At 36.5% G+C, this 14,492-nt stretch overlaps 2 protein-coding genes across 13 annotated transcripts in view; one reads left to right on the forward strand and one right to left on the reverse strand.

Moving 5' to 3' along the window:
• Positions 1-655: 655 nt before the first annotated feature.
• Positions 656-13,909, reverse strand: LOC106168469 (uncharacterized). Its single transcript, XM_013547525.3, has 13 exons — positions 13,133-13,909; positions 12,405-12,650; positions 11,285-11,359; positions 10,636-10,701; positions 10,381-10,437; positions 9,929-9,988; positions 9,494-9,562; positions 9,140-9,170; positions 8,743-8,936; positions 3,159-6,920; positions 2,803-2,934; positions 2,566-2,691; positions 656-2,027 (listed from the first exon to the last, which is right to left on the reverse strand). Exons 1-13 carry the CDS (start codon positions 13,760-13,762, stop codon positions 1,929-1,931), a joined length of 5,547 nt encoding a protein of 1,848 aa, XP_013402979.2. The 5' UTR covers positions 13,763-13,909; the 3' UTR covers positions 656-1,928.
• A 205-nt stretch (positions 13,910-14,114) lies between these two features.
• LOC106168468 (myotubularin-related protein 13) overlaps positions 14,115-14,492 on the forward strand; it is a 41,777-nt gene continuing 41,399 nt past the window's right edge. For all 12 annotated transcript variants that reach the window (XM_024074256.2, XM_087016087.1, XM_087016076.1 and 9 more), the window contains exon 1: positions 14,115-14,274. In XM_024074256.2, coding sequence (XP_023930024.2) covers positions 14,220-14,274 — 55 coding nt within the window. In that variant the 5' untranslated portion in view covers positions 14,115-14,219. The remainder of the gene's footprint in view (positions 14,275-14,492) is intronic.

Consider the following 14,492-nt stretch of genomic DNA (forward strand, 5'->3'; position numbering starts at 1 on the left):
GGTGAGTACATGAGTTGAATATAAAAAACTACAGTTCTGTTTCAAGTTTCTTAATTGACCAATTTATTCAGTTATTGATATATATGCACAAAAAGTATAAACAATACTGTCAATGCATGAAAATCCAACTTCAGAGATATAGATAGCCCCCCAAAAAAAGAATAATCAAGAACTGAACAATGGTTTTTGATTTAGCCTCACCAAATCACTTAAAGTTCTGTAGGACATAGTATTATACAGCCAATGATGATGACCATCCTTAAACATAGTGACTGTAAGGAATAATATACATACAAGACATTTTTTGTTGTTTCAAATTACTTGTTTCAAAGAGCCAATAATTTCACTGATGTCATCCATGCCCACTCAGTTTCCATTTTCACATTAGAGTAAGAAAACTGAAAATTTTATGCTTCATGACAGAAAAAGGAATTATCGCACTGACTCATTACAACAAGGATTAACACATCCTTGTTGTAAAGTTGGATTTCTTAAATTGAAAGAGTGACCAACTACTATGACTTAAAGGCTGCAATTTAAATTTCCTCTACTGTTAATTCAGAGAAAAAATTAGAGGCATTAATACTGTAGTCTCCTAAAGCCCAATTCCCAAAGACACATGATCAGCCTACATGGATTGAAACAACTCTGTGGAGATACATTAAATCAAGTGGTTCGTGCAACATTCCATTAAATAAATTGCAAGATTACCTGAAAACCCCTATCTATTGATTTTAATATTAAAGATAAGAGAACTAATACAGTAAAACTTGCATGTAAGATCTAAACTAGAAGCTAGGATCTAATAGTGGGTTGTTAGGTAATGACTCTTATTTCATTTTTACCAATTCTTAATTTAAAAAGTTTCAATTTAGTAGAAAAAAGCACTAAAAACTTTTGTCACAAATCAATTTCAAAAATTTATCACTCATGAAATATTTCAATGTAAAGTTGGCCATCTTCGTCAATCTCAGAGTGACACAAGTGGCGCTGTGTCTCTTAGTCAAGAGTATTTGACACTGTCCCCATTTTCCTGATTCATTTGGCTTCCTTTGTTCCTCTGATTCTCTAGTTACTTTCAATTTGCAGAATCTTTGCACTCTCCCAGTGCATTATTTGCTTCTCCCGCTCCGGAGTTTAGTTTCCTTTGTGGTCTAGTGTAATTTTATCCTTCATTTATATTTTCAACTTCTTCCTTGTGTTCTTTTACCCTGACATTTTATTTTCTGTGTCTCTCCAATGTGTTGGCCTTCACAGATTAAACATTTGATGGAATAAACCAAAAAGCAGAGGAATAAAGGAAGCCATATGAATCAGGAAAACACTGTACAACCTTCATAGAGATGAAGGCAGTTACTCTCTCCCACACCTGTACTATGACCTTTTAGTGTCTTGGGGGGGGGGGGGGGGGAACAGCAATTACTCTTGACTAGAGACAAAACGCCACCCGTGTCACTCAGACCGATGAATATGACCAACAATATATTTCACATGAGTGATAGTTTTTTAATTAATTTCTGTCAAAAAAGATTTTTATTGCTTGATATAATTAATTGGGTTCTACATGTAATATGCTAGCTTTTAAAATACTTCAGTGAAGGAGGATTTTCATGGACCAAAGATGACTGAAGAACTGACTGTTTATCTGTTTTTATATCACAACATATGTTTAAACACAATCTTATACTTAAGATAGGTGTATAAACAATGTCTACTATTTTTATACACAAATACGAGCCTTTCATACTTGCAAAATGGTAGACATACGCGACTGCTCTCAACTGATATTCATAGGTAGTTTACTTTGCATACACAATAAATATAATTTAACATTTAATTATTTAACCCTCCAATCAATCTTGTCTCCTATTACCTCTCTGTGTAGGGTTGCAATTCAAGGTTTCCTGCTCAGTGGAAGGCACTCCAGTTCAACTGAGTGTAGCCAGTTTATGCAATAATTCAGGATCAAGCTGTGACAACAGTGCTCCAATGGCTCGGGGGTCACAACTGGCCACCCCCTCAATAATCTAAAACAAACAAATAAGCCAATTTATACTAAAACAAATAAACCAATTTATGCTAATAAATTGCAAAAGATTAAAAAAAAAAAGCATGTTCTTCTGCAAACAAAAGATTTGAATGCATTTCCTGACAAAAGGTCATCTAGTAAATTAACAACAACTGTTTGTAATTCATAAAATCGATGACTTCAAGTGAAATAAGGTTGGTTGTTATAGTACTGTGAACATCTACTGTAGTTTGAAGTGAGGAGTCCATTGGATATGCTCATTGCTAAAGAAAGTTCAACAGCCTTGTGTGCAAATACTTGTAAAACTCCCAGGTGCTTTTAACTTTTAAATGGCTTTTTTATATTAATTACCTAAATATCATTTTACTCATTTTAAGTTTTGAAAGCAATTTACCGATTCTAAAAAAGTTACTTGAAATAGCTATAAAATTTATTTGATGACATTTCACTTTTAAAGAGGAAAAGCAGATAAATGTCCACCACTACAATTTATTTAATCTTGTTATACATTAGGATTCAAATATTGTAGTCAATACCTTTGGTCCAGCATTAGCCAAAGCTTGGATAAGTGCAATGCAAGTGTCCCCTCCTGGCAATTGCATAAGTTGCTGTATTGCATTGTCCAATTCACTCCTGGCCTCGGCCTGAACCAGGGCCCTGGCCTAGAAGAGGTAGATTATATTATATTATTAACAAAAACAAAGCAGCATCACAGTTATATTTTTCTTTGTAATATTTTATCATCACCCAAGATCATTTCAAACCAGTTTTACCTGATCCATGAAAGTGGTTAGCTGGCTTTCCCCACTAAGTGTAGCACCAAGAAGCTGCTGAAAGCCTGCCATCCCTGACTGCCTTAGAAATTGCTGAACTAGCTCAAGGTTGACTGTGTTCATTATTCCATCCTGAAAAAAGAACAGTAATCAGCATTATGAAACTATTTATACACATAGACATAGCATGGATAATGACAATTAAACCTTAAACATCACCAAATAGTGCACATAAGATGTAACAAAACTTAACATGAAATTTAAAAATTCTGATACAACACTTATTTCCCTTGATTTCATCACTTAAAAATTTGACTTCAATCTATATTTACTACCTAAATTGGAAATAAACTTACCATGTTTTCAAAAGTATTGACAAATTCATTTTGGTTACCAAATGCGTGGTCAACTCTATCATGTATATCACCTGCCGCCATGTCTCTCCTCCTCTTGGAACCTATTACCAATGATTGATTACCTCTATTTGGCTCGAGGTATATCATTCTGTTTGAATTTGTGCCGAGGTCATCATCTATTTCATGTTTCCTGGCAACGGGGAGTGCTAATAAGGATGGCACTGGGGCAATACTTCGTGAATAGTCTCCAGTGGATACTGGCTTCTTATGCAGATCCCGTGCTACAAGCTGTTTGTATCTAGTCTGATGCACCTCCTTGTATAAGTCATGGTAGGTCTCATAGGCCACACCAGGAAAGCGAACCAAGTAGTCATTGTAAGTTTCTCTATACAATGGATAAGAATCCTGCTTCACATTAGATTTTCTAGTAGATTCTACCAAGTCTTCTGGTAATAATGTATTCCTTTCAAATCTTTCTCTTTCATCTCTTTCATGTTTCCCAACCTCTCGAAGACCTAATAAAGATGGTACTGGTTCAATTCCTGAGCAGCTCCCAAGGTTGACTGCCTTCTTGCCAAGATCCTGTGCTACAAGCTCTTTGTATCGTGTGCGGTGCACTTCTTGATATAAGTCACAGTAGGCCTCAAAGGTTGCATCAGGAAAACGAACCAAATAGTCATTGTAAGTTTCTCTATACAATGGATAGGAATCATGTTTTAGAGCAGATTCTCTAGTATATTTTACAATGTCTTCTGGTAAACCTTTCTCCCTTTCAAATCTTCCCCCTTCATCTCTCATATGTTTCCCAACCTCTGGAAGATCCAACAAAGATGGCACTGGTGTAATAATTCCCGAATAGCCCCCAATGGATACTGGCTTTTTCTCGAGATCCCTTGCTACAAGCTCTTTGTATCGTGTCCGATGTACTTCTTGGTATAAGTCATGGTAAGTCTCATAGGCAGCACCAGGAAAACGGTCCAAGTAGTCATCGTACGTTTCTCTATACAATGGATAGGAGTCCCAGTTCCTAATATATTTTCCAGTAGATTCTACCATGTCTTCTGTTAATAAGGCTGCCTTCCTTTCAATTCTTTCCCCTTCATGTCTTTCATGTTTCCCAACCTCTGGAAGACATAATAAAGATGGCACTGGTTCAATGATGCCCGCATAGCTCCCAGAAGTGATTGCCTTCTTGCTTAGATCCTTTGCTACAAGGTCTTTGTATCTAGTCTGATGCATCTCTTTGTACAGATCATAGTAGGCCTCATAGGTTGCATCAGGAAAGCGTATCAAATAGTCATTGTAAGTTTCTCTATACAATGGATAGGATTCCTGCTTCACATTAGATTCTCTAGCAGATTCCACCAAGTGTTCTGGTAAACTTGCCTTCCTTTCCATTCTTCCCCCTTCATCTCTTCCATTTTTTCCCACCTTTCTTTCATTCCCTCTCTTTTCATCGGGAGGTTCCCTTTGGTGTTTCTCCCGATACAAGGAGCAATACTTTCCATATGTGATATTTGGAAATCCCTTTCTGAATGTAAAAAAATCCTCATTTAATTGAGGGTAGATAATCTTGGATTCTTCTTTAGCTTTAACCTTTTCAACAGGGGGATCCCTTTTGTGTTTTTTCCAATACAAGGAAAAGTACTCTTGATAAGCGATATCTGGAAATTCTTTACTGAAGGTGAAATAATCTTCATTAATTCGAGGGTAGATCATTTTTGAGGATTTACCATCTTCTTCTGTTAAAAGTCTATCCTTGTAACGTGTGTGGTGTACTTCACGATACAGCTTGTAGTAACTGTCGTAGTCCGTACCTGGGAAACGCTCAAGATAATCTTCATATGTTTCTCTGTAGAGTGGGTACCAGTCCTCATCTCTTGAAGCTTCCCTTTTTTGCTGACGTCTTCTCACTTCTGGGGGGTCTTTCAAATGCTTCTCCCTGTATAATGAACAATACTTATCGAAGGTCATGTCAGGAAATTCCTTTCTAAAAGTCACATAATCTTCATTGTAACCAGGAAAGACATGCTTTGGCTTCCTCGACTCTCTTACTGGTTCTTCTTCCAGCCTGTCCCTGTAATGAGTATGGTGTACTTCACGATACAGATCATAGTAAGTGGTGTAGTCAGTCCCTGGGAAGCGTTCAAGGTAATCTTCATATGCCTCCCTGAACAGAGGATAGAAGGCAAAGTCGATAATTGGTCTGTTGGTGTCTCTGCTACTTTCATGGTCGTCTGTTTTTTTCTTTTTCTGGCGCCTGTCTATTTCTTCTGGGGGATCTTTTGAATGTTTCTCTCTGTACAATGAACAATATTTATCAAAGGTAATGTTAGGATGGTCCTTCCTGAAGCTTATGTAGTTTTCATTGATGTGAGGGTAGGCAGTTGATTTTGGTGGGTCTGCTTTATATCTTTCTATATACAAGCTTCGATAGACCTTTTCACTAAATTCAGGAAAGTCATGGCTGTAGGATTGGTAGTCTTCATTAAAATGTGGATACATTTTAAAACGTGATTTTCCTCTTTCTGCCTGTTTTTCTGCCCAAGCCTTTTCACTGCTTCTTTCATCAGGTGGCTCGACATCATGTTTTCGTAAGTAGAGATCACGGTAAGTGAGATAGGTAACATCTGGGAAATTGCGGCAATATTCTTCAAAGGTTTCTTCATAAGCTGGGAAAGCACTCGTACCTCCAACAGCTCCACGGTCACTTGCAGGGGTTGTGTTTGAGTGGTTCCCAGGTGTAACTCTATCAAATGCTTTCCCCTTGAGATTATACAATTGAATGTAGTATTCGTCAAAATACCCTTCACTGTACAATCTGCAGTAACTATCAAAGTCGACTTGGGGGTATTTGGCTCTGTACACTGTGTACTCTTGGTGAAACTCTTGGAAACTGCCCCACAGAGCATGGGATCTACTGAAGCTTCCAGAGAAATTGGTATCAAAGTGACATTTGTACCATTTTCGAAATAAAGATTCAGAATTGTCCTCGGTTCTAGGGGATGTCAATTCCGATGACTGGTTTCTTCTCTTCCTCGGAGATCCTTGGTCATGCCTTTCAACTTCAGGACTTCTGCTCCTTGGGAACTCCACTTTTCGTGCCTCATGTTCGCTAACATCACTCCACTTGTCCTTGCTAGCTCTTCGTTTCCTTCTCCCTTTCAGCCTATCTCTATCTATCTTGCCCTCATAAGACTGACTTCTTTCTCCACCTTTATCATTATCTCTGACCGGATTCCAAACTCTGCCAGCAGAATCACCTCTCTCTCTGGAATTTCTCTCTTCTTCTTGTCCATAACTTCTTACTGAATCAAATGCATCTGTTGACCCTCCATACGTGTTCCTCTCTTTGGCACGCTGCGCCCTGTCAGTATCATAAGATTTTGGTGCTGCAGGAGTTGCCGAGCTCACTGGAAAGTTCTCCCTTGTCTGAACATGGGGGTTCTGAGGACCTGCAGTGGTATGAAGGGCTGCACTAGGGTACTGGTAATTATGTGGAGCAATGCTTGCTTCAAACTTCTCTTGCTGTTCTAGGAGATGTAAATGATGCTGTGACTGAAGTGACTGCTGTTGCTGCACAAAGTGTTGCTGCTGTTGGAAAGGTTGATGTTTTGGTTGAGGCTGAGGTATATATTGCTCTGGAGATGGTTTTCCAGGCTGTTGGTATTGCCATTCAAGTTGCGGTGATGAATATACTGGTTTTGCAGCATAACCTCCAGTAGGTGGTACAATACTTGGATGTTGGGTGGCTGTTGTTCCCTATAAAAAGCATGAATTTACATCAAATAATCATATTTAGAACTTACTAAAAAGGTTCTTCCACAATGGTTCCAAAGGCATTCTGAAAGAAAAAGACAAATTTTGGTAAAGCATGTGTTCTGAACATATAATGTGTTTTCATTCAATTTCCATAAATGTTTGTTACTGTAACAATATGTGAGGCACAGGTATATGGAATGTACATATCACAAAGCTGCCACTCTGGATTACAAGTTCAACCCTGGTCATGAAGTCCTACATGCTCACACCAAATATGCAAATGCCACAAACCACAGACATTGGTGTATTTCTAGATGTGGAGCACATTTAGATCAATGGTCACTAAGTGCACACATACAAGCACCATCTGCCCATAAGTTGGTGACTTTGCACTGATGTTAATTGTACCTTTCTGTAACTAAACCAGGATGACCCGAAGTTGAGGCATACCATGGTTTTATGCACAACAATATAGATTTCGGAAGTTAACATCAAAGACATGTTGACCTCAACATAGTTATAATATGAGATGGACATGTCAACTGCACCTATATCAATGGTATAGCAAACATGTCAGAGCAGTGTACCTAGGAGAACTCGGGTTTGCATGCAATGTACTTCTGGTGAAACTCCAGGTAATGGCATTTAAGTGCAAAGAGCAACTCAAAAGAGTAGAAACAAACTCAAAACAGGCTTATCATCACAAATAATAAAAAAATATGTCTAGGCAGTGTTCCTGAATCCACAATATGCTTATGTAAAGACATAAGTGGAAGAGGGAAGACAAAAACAATATGACACCATGTTGTGCAAAACTGCATGACAAAGTTGAAATGCTGATATCTGCTCTGGTAAATAACAAAAATAAATGTAAATGCCACCCATACAGATTATACTAGTCTACCTCAAGGACAACTGTCCCAAAACATTTATCTTTACAATCAACTGTATTAGTCATACTTTCATCACACAAAGCATTAAAACTGCATCAACATTTAAACTTTGATGCTGACTGAAACCAGGTACAGAAGGCCTTTAATTCAACTTCTTAGTTCCTCTGACTTGCTCATTCCGTAACAATTTGGTCCCCTTCCTTCAAATCTATTCCTTCAAGCCTGCTTGAATCTACAGAATTCTTTTCATACAGACCAGTGTGTTAAAATACATTCAGAAAACTAAAATGACTACCAATCAGATGAAATAGTATAAAAGACAAGAGTGTGACATCAAGATCCAGTATTAAACAGGGAGACTGCATATTTACTAAGGCTGAGTTAAACTGGCATGCATGGTTGGCCCCTAGAAATGTCTTTAAGTCTCTATTTATAGAGGCAACACATACAATGCTCAATACAACACAGGCCACGAGTAAATATCATATGTAACAAGGTTTCAGAAGTGTGTGTGTGGCAGTGCCACCAAGTATATCCATATTTATTGGGGATGAACATCATGTCATCATTAAACATCACTAACAAAAAAAAAGCATTTAAAAAACTAGAAAATATTTGACAACTTGGGAAACAGACTTTTAATCAATTTTCTACAATTTCTCAGATGTAAGTCTAAAATAACAAGTTACCAAAATGAAAGATTTGGTATGGTGAAATTAAAATAAAATCAAAGATTTTATTGCTTTAATATTTAACTTGAAGATCAACCACAGATATATACAACATTTAGATTTTTAATGAAATTTAGTGTCAAATCTAAGAATCAGAAAAAGATATCAAATAAGACTCCATCCTGAGATGGGATAATAACCTACTTGAAATAGACGAGTCTGCAGTCAGTAAGAAAGAGTAACCTTTATATAACTGACCTGTATCATACTATAACCTGCATTTTCTGAACTTGGAACACTTCCAGTTGCCATGCTTTGACTGTATTGAGTATGAGCACCAGACCCTCCCAATGCTGATGAGATTTTCCTGTCAAATATCCCTGTAGCCTTCCATGGGCTAGTCTCATTACCAGTAAGATTTGCTTCAGAAACGGCTGCAGGACTGTCAGTACCTAGAAACCAGAATACATCACATAGCATCCAACCACCTCCAGATTTTTAATGATTTTTAAGATTATCAAATCAACTTCTGTATTTGATTAGCCAGCTTTGATGTGCGGGGTACTTTACTCATGTGACATGTTAATGTCTGCTATTTTGAACTAGTTGAAACCCGACTAAATCTAGTTCAAAATTACCAGAGATTCATACTTACATGAGACTTTAGAGAAGTAGAATGTTACTGCCTACAAATAAACAAAATAATAAATGCAAAAATAATTGTTTTATATACATCTATCTTTAATATAAACAAAGTTTAAAATATAGACAAATAACAAACACTCTCAAAGAATGACAAGCTTTTTAATCATCTCCTTATCCTCCCACCTTTGAAGAGAAATTAGGACTGGAAAGTTCTTATCAAAATTGTGTATGTGTTTATCCTATCCAATTGCTTATCACCTTGGGTAGTTTGAAGACATAAATAACACATTATATGTGCTTCAAATGTGACAAAAAAAAAAAAAAAAACAAAAACAATCACAATGTTTATGTAACACAGGCATACCCTTTGGTGTTTTCCTGATGTTATGTGACCCTTGTAGTTTTCACTTCCATTCATCACACGCTGGCAAATCTGTATATAAACAATAAAAAAGCCTTCTTCACAATACTCTTTTTATGAAGTAATTCAAACAAATTTCACCTTAAGGAAAAAAATGGAAATTATTCACCAGAATTATTTCATAAAATTTATTTATTTTTCCAATGTCAGCTTCACTTTTTATCATCAAATTGAAATGGTATCTAAGATACATTTTAAGTTACATTTTGTAAAGGCCCTGTAAATGTCTTTCTAAAAAATGTTTTTGAGCCCATTTTCTCTCTACATCATTTATAATCCATGTACCCTTTCCTGTATTAAACAAATATCAAGGGTACCTAATTATGTATTTAAGTCTTGCAATGCATACTAATAAGAGTACTTTTCATATATTCTTACCTCACAGACGTACATAATTTGCCCTTCAGGCATTTTTCCATGGGCTGCTTTTATCCTTTTCTGAAACAAAAACCAGATAGAATAATAAGAAACCAAAGTGCAAAATATGAGTTATGACCTTAAGCATTATCTAAGCTATATGTGACAAAATGCAGGTAATTGTTTTATATAGGACACATTCACAACAGCAGACTAATAGATCTGCAGAACAAATATGGCAACCCTCTTAAAAGCTTACTGCAAAAACCCCTTAATTGACAATGAATAGATCCTCCCCTTCCCTGGAATTACACAAGCATTTAAGTTTTAGTTTAGTTAATGCCTAGATCTAAAATAATTACACATAGAATATCTGAAATGTAGATTTTGCTGCATGAGGTGTAAATGACAGTTTTTAGAGCATGTATCAGGGTAAGAGGTACACGTAAATTTTACATAGGTTTTCTACCCACCTGGAGCTCTTTACTTTTGGGTTTAACTGCACCATGTATAACTAGTATATAGTACTTCTGAAACAATACCAACAAAAACTTTAAAGACCCTCTACGACTTCTACAAAAAGTGTATTTTCACTTAAAGATATAGTAATTTCAGACCATGCTATGAGCATCAGTACAGGAATGCTAAGAGCTTATCCCAACATTTTTAAGCAAGTGAAATATCATAGTTATATCTCAATTACATATTTTACAGTGTAAACCACTCACCTTAGCATGTTTTGGACTTTCCATATGACATCTCATCTTCCTGTTTGGCAGGCTCAAATTAGGCATCTGAAATAAGATCAGAACAAAATAAACAAAATCATATTAAAACATCTTACTCATATCAATAACAGAGGACAAAGAGAAAGGTTAAGACTTTAAGGGGGAAATCTAACCCAAAAAAACAAACAAGCAAACAAAAAACAAATATAATTATATATATATTAAAATTAAATGTCTTGGGTATCTGCAGCTTAACACTACAAAACACTTTTCAAAAGGGCATAGAAAATGAAATTTTAAGCATACATTTTTTTTTTGTTTGAAAGTCATAATTTGATGACACCAATAAACACCTAGTTTATCACCTCTTGCAAAGCTTGTCACCTGTGAAGTTTCCTGACAAAGTTTTGTGTGATGCCTTACCTATAAGTCAGTGATTGAAGTGATTGCAGGCTTTACAATGACTTTTTGATTTTCTCAGATTGCAACATAGTTATGATAAGCATCAGGAAAGTAGGATCAAAGGTTGGTTAGAAAAAAAATACCATTTACAATTTGAAACTTCATTAAGAAACAAGTTCTTCAGAGGAAAATCCTACACTGGGGATCTTTAAACATTCCTACAAAGTTACACATTTTCACAACTTACAACTGAAGAGTTTGGTCCTTGGATGTCTCCTGGAACATGGTCCAACTCGATTAAATTTGGGTTTGTCTTACAAATCTGAAATAAACACCAATTTTAAATCCAAATTTCTCAGCATGTCGCATCAACATCATGTAGATAACCTGGGTTTCCAGTTGTCTATAAGTAAAAAACATCTACTAATCCAATTTTAACTAGACCATCAACCTTTTTAAGACCCCATTCCCAGAGATTAGATCGACCCAGCTAGATCGACCTAACTCCCTGGGGGTTCACGCTAAATAGCTGTCAGCCGAGCGGGCACGAAAGTTAATAACTCCCTTACAGCTTGTAGTAGGCGGGACGGACATTTAAGCCGGATTATCTGATAGTAATCTAGTGAGACTCCCCACAGGGATAGATGGATCTAAAATCTATGGGAATGCGCCCTAAGACTCTGACATCCAGACAAAATCTGGTCAATGCCCAGTAAAATATATATCAAAAATTATGTTGGCAGATAAAATTTGTATTTTTAGTTGGCTGGTATTCAAAATAAACTTTTTAAAAAATTTAAATCTATGGCGTCATTTAAAATACACAAAAAAAGGTAGAAAACTTAATTGGACACAATACACACACATTTTGGTGCTAAATTGACAATACATAAACAATTATACTGTACATATTTGGAACAAGCTCCTTGGGAAATCCAGAGAATATTAAATATCGAGTGCCTCTGCTAAAAAAAATGTTTGTACATAAAATTCAGAGTCAGCTGATAGTTACAAAAAATCTAAGAAAACAAGATTACCATCAGCAGGAACAAAACTCAGAGTAATTTCTTCTGGGCAAAAAACACAAAAATATCAAAAATTATTGCTACTCAATAACACCATTCATATCACAAACATAGGATACCAATTTGCAAACAAATATCCCTGAAACTCTCCCATTTTAAGGGGATATAATAAGATGAACTTTCAAATGTAAAATTGCCATTAGCCTGTCAGGATAATAAATTAAAAATAGAAAGTCTTCTTGGATACCAAGCTGAACAACACAAAATCAGTCCTAAAAAAATGTTCTATGAGTAAAACTGTCATAAAACAACCAAAACAAGTGATGAACAGATATATCACACCTTACAATAATTGTGTGTCACATAGGGTTTATCAAGGGGTTCCATCTTTATTTTATGCTTCAAACCATCACTTGGGCGTAATGGACCACTCTCCTCAGTTTTTTTAGCAGTGTCCGACTTCTGTAATTCTCTGTCAATTTTTCCCTTTTCTTTAGCTTCTTTGTCTGCTTTCTCTTTCTTCTCTTTAACCATCCTGTCAACCATCTTTTTCATATGCACTATGCCCTCACAATGTTGCCTATAATGCTATAAAAAAAAAAGGGAAGAATATACTTTACAGAGAACTTGTGCCATAATTAACCAGGTCTGAGCTAACTCTACCAGAATACACTTTAGCCAGATGTTTATCATGTGGACATTAGGGTGAAGAAAGTGTATCTAACACTTGGTTATCTATCCCAACTCTATCCCAGCTTTAACTTTTTGATTTTACTAAAATTAAGCATAAGTATGTAAAAAGAAATTCTGTTATGTCTTATAGTGAATCCAGATGGTTTTCTCTGACACACCATTTTATATCTTACAGGTAGCCTCCTATACAGACATCCAAGAGGTTTAATATATGCCTCTTTTAAATGTATGTTTACTGACTTGATTGCTATATATTTAATAAAAATTGATTGAATTCATTCTATACTAATTTCTTCATGTGAAGTCACATTTCTGCAATAATGGCAACATTACATACATTGGCAACAAGTTCAAATGAAAAAATTAGGAAAACACACCATTTCAGTTTTTCCTTTAATTTCAATTTCACATAAATCACAATATCCCCAATTTGTCTCGGTATCTTCCTGTCCCTTACTATCCATTTTCTTGTCCATTTTAGCCCTCTGCTCTTGTCCAGCTGGTCTAGAAGCAGTGGATGAGTTCTTTGAAATTAATTTATGATCTCCCTTCATCCCCAGCTTCTGCTTAAAAGACATCTTGTTTTGGGGACGACCATCTCTTGTAGTGTTAGTTGGAGTTTTCAGTATACCTGAATGGCTACCCAGTGGTGGTCCAGACATGGGTGTATATGCTGGGGCATTGCCTAGTATTTGAGGATTATTTTGACCCTGGATTTGGTTTTGAAGATGCTGCTGAGGATGTTGTAGTTGTTGAGGAAGAGGCTGGGAGTGAGAAGCAGGTCCTTGTCCATAATAAGAGACAGGCACTGGAGACTGCTGCACAAGACGATTTTGATCGTAATATGTGTGTGGGTAGGTGCCCTGGGTAGTTACTCCGACTCCCTGATTACTGTAGGGTGCTGCAGCCATCCCCTGTGTCTGGCCCTGCATTTGCCACCTGCTTGCGTCTTGCTGGGTATTTTGGCTGGGCCAGTTCCCAGACCCGTATTGTTGATAATACGCCATGTTTTTATGGCCTGGGTGAGGATACAGCACGACAAATATGAATCTGCTTTTAGAAGTCAACTAGTATAACTGTAGAATGACTTAACTACCATCAATGTATCCACCCCTCAGAAGAATCATTTTGTCGCACAGTCAATGGCCGCATGTGTCAGGGAGCATAATTATGTATATTTATTTCTCTTTTTTCAAACATTCTGGATATACACTAGCTCAAATAAATGCAAATTTTATATATTTTTGTACATCTATTAAGTCGTTATGTCTTAATATTTGTATATTTTTTACTCCCAATTGCATTTCTTAACCGCTTTCCTATATTCTGAAAGCATGTAGAACAACTGCTCCCCTCAAATGATACCGATGCTCAAAAACCTGCGCAGACGGTTACCAATAACTCAAGATGGCGACCATGGAATGAAACTGGGGCTGTGTCTAGCGGAATTCGGTAAAATTTGATATGTCTCGGTTGGCGGACTACTTCGTTGTGGTAGGATATGACCAAGAAAAAGAACGTAAGTTTATCGCACCTTTTATTTCTTGGATCTTCATTCTCTGATCTTGCCTTTGAAGTTGAACAGATGTCCACTCCCAATCACCTGAATCACCAACTTATGTCAGTCAGCAGCATCATTAGTGTTGTGTTGGCCGGGTTTTCCATACTGGATTGGTATAAATATCAGCACTTAAAACGTCAGATTTAGATATATGGAGCTGATTGTTATTTTGTTAT

The sequence above is a fragment of the Lingula anatina genome, chromosome 1 (assembly GCF_051362555.1).
Source record: "Lingula anatina isolate TDL-2025a chromosome 1, LinAna3.0, whole genome shotgun sequence".
NCBI lineage: Eukaryota > Metazoa > Brachiopoda > Lingulata > Lingulida > Lingulidae > Lingula > Lingula anatina.

Bases quoted from the DNA above. Each gene is read 5' to 3' on its own strand.
- LOC106168469 (XM_013547525.3), bottom strand. From the start codon at position 13,762: ATGGCGTATTATCAACAATACGGGTCTGGGAACTGGCCCAGCCAAAAT. The intron at 6,921-8,742 runs GTCAGTTATATA...TGCTTTTTATAG, and splicing joins CAGGTTATAGTATGATACAG to GGAACAACAGCCACCCAACA. The intron at 2,935-3,158 runs GTAAGTTTATTT...TTCTTTTTTCAG, and splicing joins TCAATACTTTTGAAAACATG to GATGGAATAATGAACACAGT.